Source organism: Girardinichthys multiradiatus, chromosome 11, assembly GCF_021462225.1.
Source record: "Girardinichthys multiradiatus isolate DD_20200921_A chromosome 11, DD_fGirMul_XY1, whole genome shotgun sequence".
NCBI lineage: Eukaryota > Metazoa > Chordata > Actinopteri > Cyprinodontiformes > Goodeidae > Girardinichthys > Girardinichthys multiradiatus.
In genome coordinates, this window is record NC_061804.1 from 21,589,446 (window position 1) to 21,603,725 (window position 14,280).

The 14,280-nt window shown below is 39.2% G+C and overlaps 1 protein-coding gene across 1 annotated transcript in view; it reads left to right on the forward strand.

Annotated features, from left to right (window-relative positions):
• nbeaa (neurobeachin a) overlaps window positions 1–14,280 on the forward strand; it is a 147,512-nt gene that overhangs the window by 56,373 nt on the left and 76,859 nt on the right. The window contains exons 6-8 of the mRNA XM_047378858.1: window positions 6,288–6,414; window positions 7,779–7,898; window positions 8,746–8,892. Coding sequence (XP_047234814.1) covers window positions 6,288–6,414; window positions 7,779–7,898; window positions 8,746–8,892 — 394 coding nt within the window. The remainder of the gene's footprint in view (window positions 1–6,287; window positions 6,415–7,778; window positions 7,899–8,745; window positions 8,893–14,280) is intronic.

Consider the following 14,280-nt stretch of genomic DNA (forward strand, 5'->3'; position numbering starts at 1 on the left):
TGACAGATTTTCGCCTTATTCATCATTGGCGATGAAGGAACGATTTATGCGCAGACTGACTGGAGCTTATCTTTTTTCTATAAAAAAAATGAGAGTAATACTTAAAAAGATACACTGGCCTCAGCTGGACTAAAAACAAAATTTCTGCTGCTGTGATTATTTTTAGTTGAAGGGATTATTAAGTATCGCTTCTAAATTCCCATTAGAAACAATACATTTGTTTCACGGTGTTCTTGTCTCTCTTGACCACGGATGTCTTCTAACAGTACATGACTGAAGAAGCCTGTTTGAACTTTCAACCTGCTTGACCTCATTAGTCATATAGCAAAGAAATACAGCCTGAAATGGACTGTTGTGAAGAAATCAAGCATTCAACACAAAACAATACCTTGCCATCTGTTTACAGATATTTACAAGGTTTTACAACTTCCTAAAATTTCCTCATGTCTAAATGATCTGTCTATACATTGGTAATGCTTTTGTAAATAATACTTCACCCAGCTCTCGCAGGTTTCTACGGCTCCATTAATAAATTTGTTCAAGGACAGAAATTACTGAAGTCTAAGAATTTTCATTTCTGTCTCGTTTATTTAAAAAATAAAATAGTTAAATAGTCACTGTGCCAAGGATAATTATTGTTATGCAACACTCTTTGTGTATGCAGTTTGCTTCTTTTCTGCAGGGGATTTGGGGGAAGATTCGGGGAAGATGGTAAAATTCAGACAATTAGGAACCATGTAAAACAATTGAAACGTTTTTCAATTCAATTCTCTTTATTTATGTCTCACCAATTCATAACAAATGTTGTCTTAAGGCACTTACCAAAAATTAAAAGTGGAAATATTCAAAAATGTGTCATGCGTTGAACAAAATTACGATTAAGAAACCATGTTTTCTTAAACGTTTTGGTGTTAACTTGGTTTTTCTTGGGCTAATAAAAAGTTGCCTAGGCTACCTTCGGATAAGCAATGGGTCCATCAAATTAAACAAGAATTTTATAGTGTTTTATCTTGTAGCAACTTTTTAACTCTTTGGACCTCTTTTCTTCAGATTCTCTGTGACAGACCAAAACAAAATTGTGCCTAAATCAGAAGGTTTAACATAAAATCCCAGTAACATATACTGAAGTTTCTCTGGTTGCAATGTGACCAAATGAGATAAAGTTCAAGGAGTATGAAAATATTTGCAAGGCACTGTATAGACCATTTAGGGATTTTCTTTTGTATACTGACAATATATCATCAAAAATAATAATATATTTGAAATATTTTTAAGTGCTTTTATGTAGTGGGATACATGGTTTGCTTTTGGTCTTTCCTAAAAAGCATTAAAGATGCTGTTTGCTGTTTACGTGGCATATCTACATGAGAATGTCTAGTTGCTGCTGCAACGCTGGATAATGTAGCAGCAATTCCAAAATCCAGTGTAACCAACTAAAAGTAAAGTTTTGAAATATAATAGAATAAAATAGCTTTTATTGTAATTGTATACAAGATGTACAACAATATTGGTGACTAACTTTCTCATTGGTGCACAAATTAAATATAATAGTATGTAAATATACAGTAAGACTGTAAGTAGTAATAAAGTAGAAAAGGTGAAACTAATTTTTCAGATGACTATGAGGATAATAACATTCATGTATAATATAAAGCTATGTGGTAGTTGGTAAAAAATGATGTGAATCCAGTATGTTCATCAACTGAGGCTACATGTATTTATAAATGTATGTTTTAAACATTTCGTGTGTTTGCAGTTGGCCCCAAGCTATGCAAGCGCAGGAAACCCCGGAAAATCCCTAAAGTGATGACGTGGTCATTTTAGCAGCTTTGGAAATAAGGATTTCTCCTGCTTAAATATTAAACACAAGATTGATTTAACATTTCTGGCAAGCTCTTTCCAGAGGAATAAATTCAACTTTAGTTTTGGTGCTTAAACTCTCCATGTAAGCTGAAAGACAGCTTTATTTCTTCACAGAGTGTGGTAGACTTGAGGTGTTTTCATAATAAAAGCATGCAATCCAACAGGCCAAATATGAACAAGAGATTGCGTATATAAAGCACAACCAGTTTGAAACTCACGAGGGTGCGTTGGCTGAAGATGTCTAAATTGTGAACACCGGAGTGAGATGACTGAGCGACATAGACAGTAAGGTAATAGATAAATAGATTATTGATTTGGGACAAAACTTTAAATGTCAAGACACTCCATAATGAGTGCACGGTTTGTTGATTCCCTCTGTTTGCTGTGCAGCTATGGACTCTGCTTGTCTCACTGTTGGTGTTGGAAGAGCAAGCTGTTAGCCAGTGTAAAGCTTCATTAGTTTTGACCTTTTATTTAATTGAACTCCTTTCATGGACTTCTTCCATCCACCTCTTCTGTCTGTGATGCTAACTAGCAGCGTCCTCATTCACCTTACATCCCCCCCCCCCCCCCCCCCCCCCCCCCCCCAAAGAGTCAAGAGTCATTCCAACCGGCAAAAAAAAAAAACCAACCAGGAGGTAATCTCCTGAAGGAAGGATACCATCGCAGAGATGAGCTCTAATCATGTAAAGTGTTAGGATGTAATCCTGTTTCCTTAGTAACCGTTTGTCAGATTGTCATGGTAAGTGCGGTGCAAGAGAGGGAGGGCCGCCTCCTCTGTTCTGGCCTGGGTCTTATCATCCTCCCCCAGATGCAGCTTCTTCTCAAGCAGCATGTTTGACAGCGGCCCATCCAGCTGCATGACGGCCATGATAACGCGCTCCTAATACATACCAGGGATTCGCTCGAGAGGGATTTATATGCTCTCCGGCTTTGCTGCGCGTGTGATCCTCCTGGGCCTATTTTAGGAGAGAAATGTGTTATAGCTGTGAAACTGAGCTGTACATGGATGTAACGAGAGTGGGAAGATAAACATTATGGGGCACAAATGAAGGGAAAAGGAATTAGTAATGTTCCCTAAAAATGTGTAATTTGCGGCCTATAGTGCTCCTGTGAAAAAAAAAGTTTTCTTTCACTGGCTTAAATAACAAGATATGTGGGTGTTCTGCTTACAAACTGGAAAGAGGATTTTTTTTTTTATATTTTATTTTATATATATTACCTAAGTATATTTCAATTTAATTTGTACAAATACAGTGCTGCGAAAAATGTTTCCCCACTTACACATTTCTTCTGTTTAGTTTTTTTTGTCACACTTAAATGTTTTATACCATCAAATAAATTTTAATACAGGATAAATATATTCAAATTTTTTAAATAATTACCTTTTTTAGTAAAGCTACTTAAAGCAACTATTCTCTCTGTGAAAAAGCAATCACCATCTAAGTCTAAAAACTGGTTGTTTTGCCTTAAAGCATATTTCTCCTAATTCTCATATGAACCAACTTTTAAAGAAACTGAAAGTCCTTGTTTCCATTTTGGGAGACAGATCTTGTTTTTTTGTAAATGCCAGAAAGCATCTTCTTGCTGCCACTTTTTAACCTGTCCCTGATTATGAAGAGAATATTCACCCAGCTGCCATGAATGGTTAGACACTGTCATTCATAACCTCTCACACATCACTGCACTCTGTATTCTTAGATCAACTGGACATCTTTATCCACAAGCAGACATCCAGTAGAACAATTTAATATATAAGTCAATACTTGGACTATGACCATCATACTTGTCAACTTTTATCCTATTACTGTGTCTTTACAATCTGTGTTCTCATGACCTTTTAACCCTTAACATTCCATATGTACGTTCTGATCTGGGCAATAAAGACTCTCAGACACTAACTACAGTGTCTGAGACTCTCCAATTGAATCACCTTTGGAGCTTTTAAAGAGACTTGGAAGTTCAGTTGACATCTGTTGTTGCTTTGAGTGCTTTTGGTTGTCATCTTTTCATTGGTGCTATTGTGTTTTGGTGTTGTTTCTGTGAACACCTCCCTCTTGGAAATAATTTTGTGAAATTAGCAATAACTAGGAATGAGTGTTCTACATCACTGTGGAGGAGTTTTGGACTACTCTTGTTTGCTGAATGTGTTTTCATTCAGCAACGCTGGAGGGTTTTCTAGCATTACTTTTGTGACCCGCTAGATGTGCTCTTGGTGTAACTTTGGTAGGCCAGGCATTTCAGGGAAGGTTCACCACAGTTCCACCTTTTTGTCCAGTTGTGGATAACGGCTCTCAATGTGGTTTGCTGGAGTCCTGTAGACTCTGAACCCTTCTAAGACTCATAGCTATAAATGATTTTGTTTCTTATCTGTTTTTGAATTTCTTTAGATCGAGGCATGTGTTGCTTCTTTAGGTCTTTTAGCCTAATTCATGTTGCCCAACACGTTTTATTCTTTGGGTGTAGCTAGTGAAGTTAAACCAAACAATGCAGTTGATTCATTAATGTATTTTTATTTTATTTTCTCAGGTTAGTAATACGTTGATTGGTTAAATATTAATTAGTTTGATCATCTGATGATAATTTAAGTGTAACAAAAAAGCAAAAACAGGAAATCTGTGAGGAGGCAAATACTTTTTCATAGCATTATACAGGTCCTTCTCAAAATATTAGCATATTGTGATAAAGTTCATTATTTTCCATAATGTCATGATGAAAATTTAACATTGATATATTTTAGATTCATTGCACACTAACTGAAATATTTCAGGTCTTTTATTGTCTTAATACGGATGATTTTGGCATACAGCTCATGAAAACCTAAAATTCCTATCTCACAAAATTAGCATATTTCATCCGACCAATAAAAGAAAAGTGTTTTTAATACAAAAAACGTCAACCTTCAAATAATCATGTACAGTTATGCACTCAATACTTGGTCGGGAATCCTTTTGCAGAAATGACTGCTTCAATGCGGCGTGGCATGGAGGCAATCAGCCTGTGGCACCGCTGAGGTCTTATGGAGGCCCAGGATGCTTCGATAGCGGCCTTTAGCTCATCCAGAGTGTTGGGTCTTGAGTCTCTCAACGTTCTCTTCACAATATCCCACAGATTCTCTATGGGGTTCAGGTCAGGAGAGTTGGCAGGCCAATTGAGCACAGTGATACCATGGTCAGTAAACCATTTACCAGTGGTTTTGGCACTGTGAGCAGGTGCCAGGTCGTGCTGAAAAATGAAATCTTCATCTCCATAAAGCTTTTCAGCAGATGGAAGCATGAAGTGCTCCAAAATCTCCTGATAGCTAGCTGCATTGACCCTGCCCTTGATAAAACACAGTGGACCAACACCAGCAGCTGACACGGCACCCCAGACCATCACTGACTGTGGGTACTTGACACTGGACTTCTGGCATTTTGGCATTTCCTTCTCCCCAGTCTTCCTCCAGACTCTGGCACCTTGATTTCCGAATGACATGCAGAATTTGCTTTCATCTGAAAAAAGTACTTTGGACCACTGAGCAACAGTCCAGTGCTGCTTCTCTGTAGCCCAGGTCAGGCGCTTCTGCCGCTGTTTCTGGTTCAAAAGTGGCTTGACCTGGGGAATGCGGCACCTGTAGCCCATTTCCTGCACACGCCTGTGCACGGTGGCTCTGGATGTTTCTACTCCAGACTCAGTCCACTGCTTCCGCAGTTCCCCCAAGGTCTGGAATCGGCCCTTCTCCACAATCTTCCTCAGGGTCTGGTCACCTCTTCTCGTTGTGCAGCGTTTTCTGCCACACTTTTTCCTTCCCACAGACTTCCCACTGAGGTGCCTTGATACAGCACTCTGGGAACAGCCTATTTGTTCAGAAATTTCTTTCTGTGTCTTACCCTCTTGCTTGAGGGTGTCAATAGTGGCCTTCTGGACAGCAGTCAGGTCGGCAGTCTTACCCATGATTGGGGTTTTGAGTGATGAACCAGGCTGGGAGTTTTAATGGCCTCAGGAATCATTTGCAGGTGTTTAGAGTTAACTCGTTGATTCAGATGATTAGGTTCATAGCTCGTTTAGAGACCCTTTTAATGATATGCTAATTTTGTGAGATAGGAATTTTGGGTTTTCATGAGCTGTATGCCAAAATCATCCATATTAAGACAATAAAAGACCTGAAATATTTCAGTTAGTGTGCAATGAATCTAAAATATATGAATGTTAAATTTTCATCATGACATTATGGAAAATAATGAACTTTATCACAATATGCTAATATTTTGAGAAGGACCTGTATATAATACATAAAATATAGAAATATTCATGCATTTATTGTTCTTTTTAATTTCATTGGAGTTTTGTTTGACAAAAAAAGAAACAAGACATTTCAAAGTTTGAATCATTTGTTATTTAAATGTTTTAATTTATAGAAATTAATCTCTTTGGTTCTTCAACAGTTTTCGTACGAGTAAAGGAATCGGTTACTCTGCTCACTTTGTGGGAAACTGCCTCATTGTGACATCCCTGAAGTCCAAAGGAAAAGGCTTCCAGCACTGTGTAAAATACGATTTCCAACCACGTAAGGTAAGAAATCTTGCTGTATCCTGTTCCACTTGTTCGATGAGACAGTGGCAGGAGTGTTCTGCTGCTCTCTACTTACATCTCTCTGTGCACTTGCTGCGAATGTTGATGAGCCTTGATAAGGTCTGTCAATTAAGGCCCCCTCTGCTGCGCTGTCAGCAGTTTGCTGCTGTCCTAAACACAAACACCCACACAAGACCTTGCATGTGCACGTAAACAAACGCACATTCTGGTTGATGAGATGGCCTTCTGCAGTCTTTGCTGACTCAGTGAAATCCTGGCACAGCCTAACAAAGTTCCCAGTGGTTCCATTTGATCAATTTGTATGTCACCCTCGTTTGTCTGGTTGGTGTATGGGTTAATGTCCATGTTCAAGTGTGTGCTGGGGGGAGTGAATGCTTGGATAGACAATTTTCTCCCTCATTACAGATGGACCTGGCAGAATTTTAGACCATCTTCCTGAAAGAATCTAACAAACTGAAATCATTTATACCAGGTCGCACTCATAGAGCTTCAGTATGAGAATGTTTCAGAGAGTATTCTTACTGCTGAAAAGACAGAAATAAGCGCACAGGCTTCCTGAGGCAAATATAGAGCAGTGAATAATGGGGTTCTTACACAGTCTGGAAAAGTCCGATATTTTATTAAGGTGTTTTCTAGGTCTAGATATGTAAGAAAAAGGTAGATTATGGAAAGCATTTATATCTCCAGACTTTTATTCACTATCTGTTCTCTGAAACATCCATCCATCCATCCATCCATCCATCCATCCATCCCTTCCTTCCTTCCTTCCTTCCTTCCTTCCATCCATCCATCCATCCATCCATCCATCCATCCATCCATCCATCCATCCAACCATCCATCCATCCTTCCTTCCTTCCTTCCTTCCGTCCTTCCTTCCTTCCTTCCCTCCCTCCCTCCCTTCCTTCCTTCCTTCCTTCCTTCCATCCATCCATCCATCCATCCATCCATCCATCCATCCATCCATCCATCCATCCCTCCCTCCCTCCCTCCCTCCCTTCCTTCCTTCCATCCATCCATCCATCCATCTATCATCTATCATTGATCAATCCATCCATCCATCCATCCATCTATCATCTATCATTGATCAATCCATCCATCCATCCATCCATGTTTTTGCAGATTGCATATTTAAACCTTAACCACTGTAAGCGAGCGCTCAATTTCAGTTTCATTTTACACAAAAGGGTTTGATGGAAATCAGTATAATGTAAAAAATTTGCCAGCTCAAAAAAGATAAGGCAACACCCCCTAAATGATAATCACATGATATAACTAAACAATACTAAACAGCACAAAACACATGCAAAGCAAATTTACCGTTTGGTTCCTGTGTTTTTTTTCAGTGGTACATGATCAGCATCGTCCACATCTATAACCGCTGGAGAAACTCAGAGATCCGCTGCTACGTCAACGGTCAGCTGGTCTCCTACGGTGACATGGCATGGCATGTCAACACCAATGATGTAAGGACACTATAGATATTGTATTTAATATGAAATAACTTATTATTGGACATACTTTCTTAAGACCAGATTTCTTGTAATGGCTGCTGAAGAAATAGTTTTCCATAAATCATCTTTAACTTCCAAATAAGTGCCTCTGATAAAGCTCTGAAATCGAGTATTGGTTTGGCTTTTCTTCAAGCTTTCCCTCATGTTGTGATCTTGGCAAACATTTGAGGTCTGCCCTCTGCATTTGCCAGCTGCAGCAGAGTTGCCCTTGGGCTCTTTTCCAGCACAACTCGCCCGAACTCCAACTTCCAACTTTCCCATTTAGCAGGAGACAGGTAGCCTGACCTCACAGTGGCATTTCATGCTTCCTTCCTCATAGGCTCTCAACCTTTTCTGCAGTTACCAAATAGTTGGAGAACACACATTTCCTGGCCTTGAGGCAAATGTTTTAGTTTGTGCACATGGTTTGTGCAGCTCATCAAAAAATTCTCTTGAGGTGAAAGAACAGGTCTCAATATCCACTGATCCTATCAGAGTTTGTTTTCTCTTGAAGGCTGGAGATAAAACGTATGTCATCATTTTTAAACAGCAGAGCCGGACAGATTTCATTGTGATAAGGGGTATTAAAGGGATGTAGATGCTGAGAGGCGAGTGGACTGAAGAACTCATAGAAGGTGATAGTGAAGAAGAGTGGAGAAGAAGAGATTAAAAACCAACAGCCGTCAAACGTTCTGCTGTTGTTCCTCCATCCACTGCAAATAGCCAAGGGTCTTTCAACATATTAAGATTTAAGACAAAACGTACACTGCAGCTTAATGTTATTAAAAACATTATAAATTATCTCTTCCTATTTTTTCAGAGCTATGACAAGTGTTTTCTGGGTTCATCAGAGACTGCAGATGCGAACCGAGTCTTCTGTGGTCAGCTTGGAGCCATTTATGTTTTCAGTGAAGCTCTCAACCCGGCTCAGATCTTTGCCATTCATCAACTCGGACCAGGATATAAGGTACATTCATAAAGCAGATCACACCTCCACTCCTTATTCTTTGTAAGCTTCATAATGAGTCAGTCTGAGGCACAATTGGCAAGAGTTTTTGATTCTGATGTTGTTTTTGCCCAGCTAACATTGAATCGGTTGTTGCTGCTGGGGATCATAAATATTTATTTATGTATTTGTTCATTATAGAAGTTAAAGAACTTATTGTTCATATTTTGTCTAGTTTTTCAGTGATTCCTTGGCAGAGTACAAACTGTAAGTCTGCACCTGGTTTACATTATGATATCGTGGCAATTTAAATTGTCTGAGTAAATGACCTTTTCAATATTATTACTTTGTAATTTCTTTGCCTAAAGCGGCCTAAATTATACTGCTTCCACTTCAGGAAGCATGAACTTGATTTGCAAACATTTTGTGTCACTTAAATGCTAACCTATTTGTAAAAATCTGAAAAGTGCAATGAAAAAATGTACTTTCTGATGAGGAATAAGTTAGGACATTTTTTCTCCTCTTAAAATGGTAAAAACTACACATTAGCGTATCAAATTAGATGGACATGATAAGAACATCATTATCATCATTCTGAAGGAGGCTGGCCCTATTGTAGGAGCCTATGAGTCTGATGAGGGATTTAAAGGGCTCTCAAAAGACTTTTAAATCAGCCATTGCACTGAACAAAAAATGGTCTACTAGTGAATGACTTTAACCCTGAAAACAGACCCCCAAGATGCTAAAAGAAGTCTACGAAAACGGCCTCTCGCTGCTCATCATGTGAAAAGGCATTCCTATACAATCACAAAAACCTTGCACAGGATTGAGTGTAAAGTTTTCAAACTTTTTTGTCAGCTAAAACAAAAACACGTTTGTTAATATATTGTTCTTAATCAGTAAACTAGGGTTTCGTTTTGGTAAGTGCAATCAAATCACTGTCCTTTCCAGAGATAAAAAAACATGATCGATATGTGAAAAAGTTTAATATTGAATATTTAATGGAGTTTCCGACTTTTACATGTGCCTAAATTTACTAAATGTAAACATATATACATCATAAGAGAATTCCTATTGTTGCAGAGCACCATGGGCTCTAAAAATCCAATTCCAGGCCTTTTTGGCCTGGCTATCAGTGAAAGATGACCAGAGCACCTCACCAGCTGTCTTCTACTTGTTTTGGCAGACTTGCCTGAAGCTACTTGCAGCTTTTTCATTAAGGTGTCCAGACCTGTCAAGATTCCAGCGCTATGAGACTGCATCAGTATGAAGCTGCTGATGTGCAACACGCTGCTGGAATTACAGCAGATCCTTAGAAGAAGTCTGTCAAAAAATCCTTTAAGATACTTCTTTACTTACTATAACATGATGAAGTAGTAATTAAACCGTAAGAATACAAATTATTGTCAGCGCTGGTAATCCTCAGAAGCATAGTTGCTTGTTATTCTGCCCTCACTGAACATTATGTCCCAGTTCGGCTGATAGATGAACATTATTTCAATGAAAGGTGAACCTTGCTTTCTTCCTTATGGTAAATGCACATAACGTTAACATGTTTTAGATTAAATGGATGCATGAATGCGCAATCACATGTTTTAGTATATAGTTATATAACTAACTAGAATTAACTATGACTAACATAGCTAATATGTTGATAAGTAGGATATAGTATGGTGCAAAACGTTGCATGAAAACCGCTAGCGTAATGTTAATACCAGTGGAAAATCCAATTCATAGCTATACTGATTATAGACTTTACAATCAAATGTTAACATGTACAAAATAAATTCCAGCATGCTACTGTGATATGATGCCATCTGTGTAACAAGTCCATTCGTGAAATTTCCTTGCTTCTACATACTCCACTGTCAAATGTCAGTGGTATTTTAAGAAAGTGGAAGCGATTAAGAACAGCCATGAAATGGTAGAGCATGTAAACTGACGGAGTAGAGGCAGAGGATGCTGACGTACATAGTGCGCAGAAGTTGCCAACTTTCTGCAGAGTCAATCGCAACAGACTTCCAAACTTCATGTGGCCATCACATTAGCTCAAGACCATTTCAAAGAGAGCTTCATGGAATTGGTTTCCATGGCCGAGCCGTTGCATCCACGCCATGCATCACCAAGTGCAATGCAGACTTCGGATGCAGTGATGTAAAGTATGCCGCCACTGGAGGTGCATTCTCTGGAGTGACATATTGCGCTTCAGCATCCGGCATTTTCATGGACGAGTCTGGGTTTGCCAACTGCCAGAAAAAGGGTACTTGTCTGAATGTATTGTGCCAAGTCTAAAGTTTGGTGGAATGGGGATTATGCTGTGGGGTTGTTTTTTAGGAGCTGGTCTATGCCCCTTAATTCCATTGAAAGGAACGCTGAATACTTCAGCATACCAAGAGATTTTGGACAATTTGTAGATGGCCCCTTCTTCTTCTAACATGACGGTACAGATTCCTGACCTCATCTCAATAAAACACCTTTGGGATGATTTAGAGCACAGATCGAGTGCCAGGATTTGTTGTCCAATAGCAGTCTATGAGCCCACAAATGTGCTTGTGGAAGAATGGTCATAAACTCCTGTTACCACATTGTAGAGAAGTTGGTGCAGAAATGTGACATTACTGGTTTTCTGATCCAAAATGACAGAACTGTTTTAAAGTACTGGTTGGATGTACATTTTTAGTAGACATCTGACAGCAATGAAGTTATCCCACTTCGCTAGAAAGGTGGCACAGATTTGAATAATATACAGATTATACAAATAAGTACAGTTTGGCCTCACATGGAAGCTATTAGTCATATCATACGCTTTGCCTTCTCTGATCTAACACAGTATGGGTACGGGTATTTTATAGACTAGACCTCTCATATTCTCCTCCAGATGATTACATGCTCATCCTCAGTTTTTTTTTTTTACTCCATGAATTCTGATTTCACACTGTCACAGCCCACTGCTTCCCGAGGCTGATCAGTTAGATGATTGCCTCTCTGCATGGTGCAGAATGGGCTTCGCAGATGCCCAGAAGAGACCATTAAATGGCTCAGTTGTTTCAAAGACGTTGGGCTTCCGTGTTGGTACTGTAATGATGAGTGCGTGGGTTTTTTTTCCAGCTGGTTAAAGGATGATGCCACTGAGACTCAGTTTGTTTTGCCCAGTTTCCTTTCTTTATGCAAATGTAGGCCACTTCTCGTCATCTTGGCACCACAAAAATAATGTATGTTTCTGACATGTTGCTCTTAGTATTGCTTAGTCCATGTCCAGGAGAGCCAAATCTTCAAAGTACAGTGGGTAACCCTTGCAGCTGTACTGTATGTATTTTCTTGGACTTGGCTGCTGTCAATGTTACTGCTCAATAATGAGCAGCCAGACATAAACAAGCCCTCAGTACACCGAGGAGGCCCGTGATCTTCACATTTGTGGCGGCTTATGATGGCAGACACACCATGTTACACTGAATGTCTGTGTGTGCAGTTTAGTGCCTCCATGCTCCACTAATAACACAAGAAAATGGAGCATAACATCTTGTTTTCTTGTGTGGGCCATATCTGAAGGAAAGCTCCTGAGTTCCTCTATCTTTCTCTCTCTGTGTTTATAAAATTATGTGCGTGGGTTTGTTAGGTCTGTTTGGCGTCACTCATGTTGTTTAAAGCGCTGCGGGTTGCTCACGTCGTCAGGAATTCAGATATCTTCACTGTAAAGCAGTACCAGCAATCTGGCCACAACAGAATTATTGAAGCCTTCAGGTCTATCTGTATAGTGGGTTTTATTTGTGTAAGTTCAGATGTTTGGTTGCCTTTTTGTCCTGGCTCACAGCTCACCTTGTGTGTGATTTAATAAAGTTATCCATGAAATTAAGGTCCCGTCTTGAGAAATCCTTTTTTAGCAACACTGCCTTGGCACATGTAGGCAACCAGCTTCTCTATATGTTATGTCTAAAAAAAAAGAAAAAAGATGTTCAGTTGCATTTAGACATCCAATGGTGCTCTTTTAGTTTCGATGCTATTCTTTTCTAAACAGCAGACCTGTAAACAAGGGAACAGTAGGTGCAACTGGAATTGCAAAGCGAGGGAGGGGGCATTATATTAGTTGGAAAACTTGGTTTTCCCCCCAAAAATCAACTAAAAGAAATGCTCAGACAAAATTCTTACATGTTCTTACATTTACATGTACTAACCAGTGCTTCATTAACTTGTTTAGAGACAAGACAAACAGTTTGTTTTTGTTTTTTACAGGTTTTAAACATGTAGCAAGTATTTTCCCTTTAACCTGTTAAACCACACCTTACCTTAAATAAATCACGTTTAGCTTCACAGTTGTAAGGCCTACTTGCAAACTTTTGGTACCTGTGTAAAGGTAGACATAAAAGAACATTCTTCCAGTAGAACCACTATTGTAACTGTTACTATGTCTAATTTAATTGTGATTAAACAATGAAAAAATAAAAATTTTTGAGACTCGCCCAAAGTTTTTTCTAAATGAACATAGCAAAATACTATGAAAATCGTTTGGAATTCTGAGGAGAACCCCCAGGTTGCATTCATGCACATCTTTACTATAACAGCAGCAAATGTGGACTAAATAAGTTGAAGCATATATGTTCCACAAAAGATTTAGAGCGCAATGTGCCAGGCGGAAATGGCTGTTAGGCAAAGGGTGCCAAACTTTCCCCAAATGTGTTTTTCTGGTAAAATAAAAGTGCTGACTTCCATTGTAGGTCTTCTGCATATTACATAGCCTTTGGTTATGACATTTACCCTGTGTATTATCAAAATGTACAGTTTCAAACATAACTGGAAGTTATCGGAGTAGTGCGCAAGCTAGCAGCCGGCGGACAGCAACCAGCAGGCTGTAATGTGCAAGCTAATTACATCACCAGAGAAGGTGCTAGAAAGACAAGTTATGCCTTGTCATAGCCTGTGTTTAAGTTGCTGTAATACTAAAAGGTATTTGTGCAAAAACCCATTTGGAGAATTGTTTTGTGAAGATTAAAGCCTCCTCTTTCAACATATTTTGACCATCATCCCTGTCCCTCCTGACGAAAAGCAGGCCCAAACCATGATGCTGCCACCACCATGTTTGACAGTGGGGATAGTGTGTAATACTATCCCCTGTGTTCAGGGTGATGAGGTGTGTTGCTTTTACCCCAAACATATCGTTTTGCATTGTGTCCAAACAGTTCGATTTTGGTTTCATCTGACCAGAGCACCTTCTTCCACATGTTTGGTGTGTCTCCCAGGTGGCTTGTGGCAAACTTTAAACAAGACTTTTTATGGATATCATTGAGAAATGGCTTTCTTCTTGCCACTCTTCCATAAAGGCCAGATTGTTGTCCTATGGACAGACTCTCCCACCTCAGCTGTAGATCTCTGCAGTTCATCCAGAATGATCATGGGCCTCTTGGCTGCATCTCT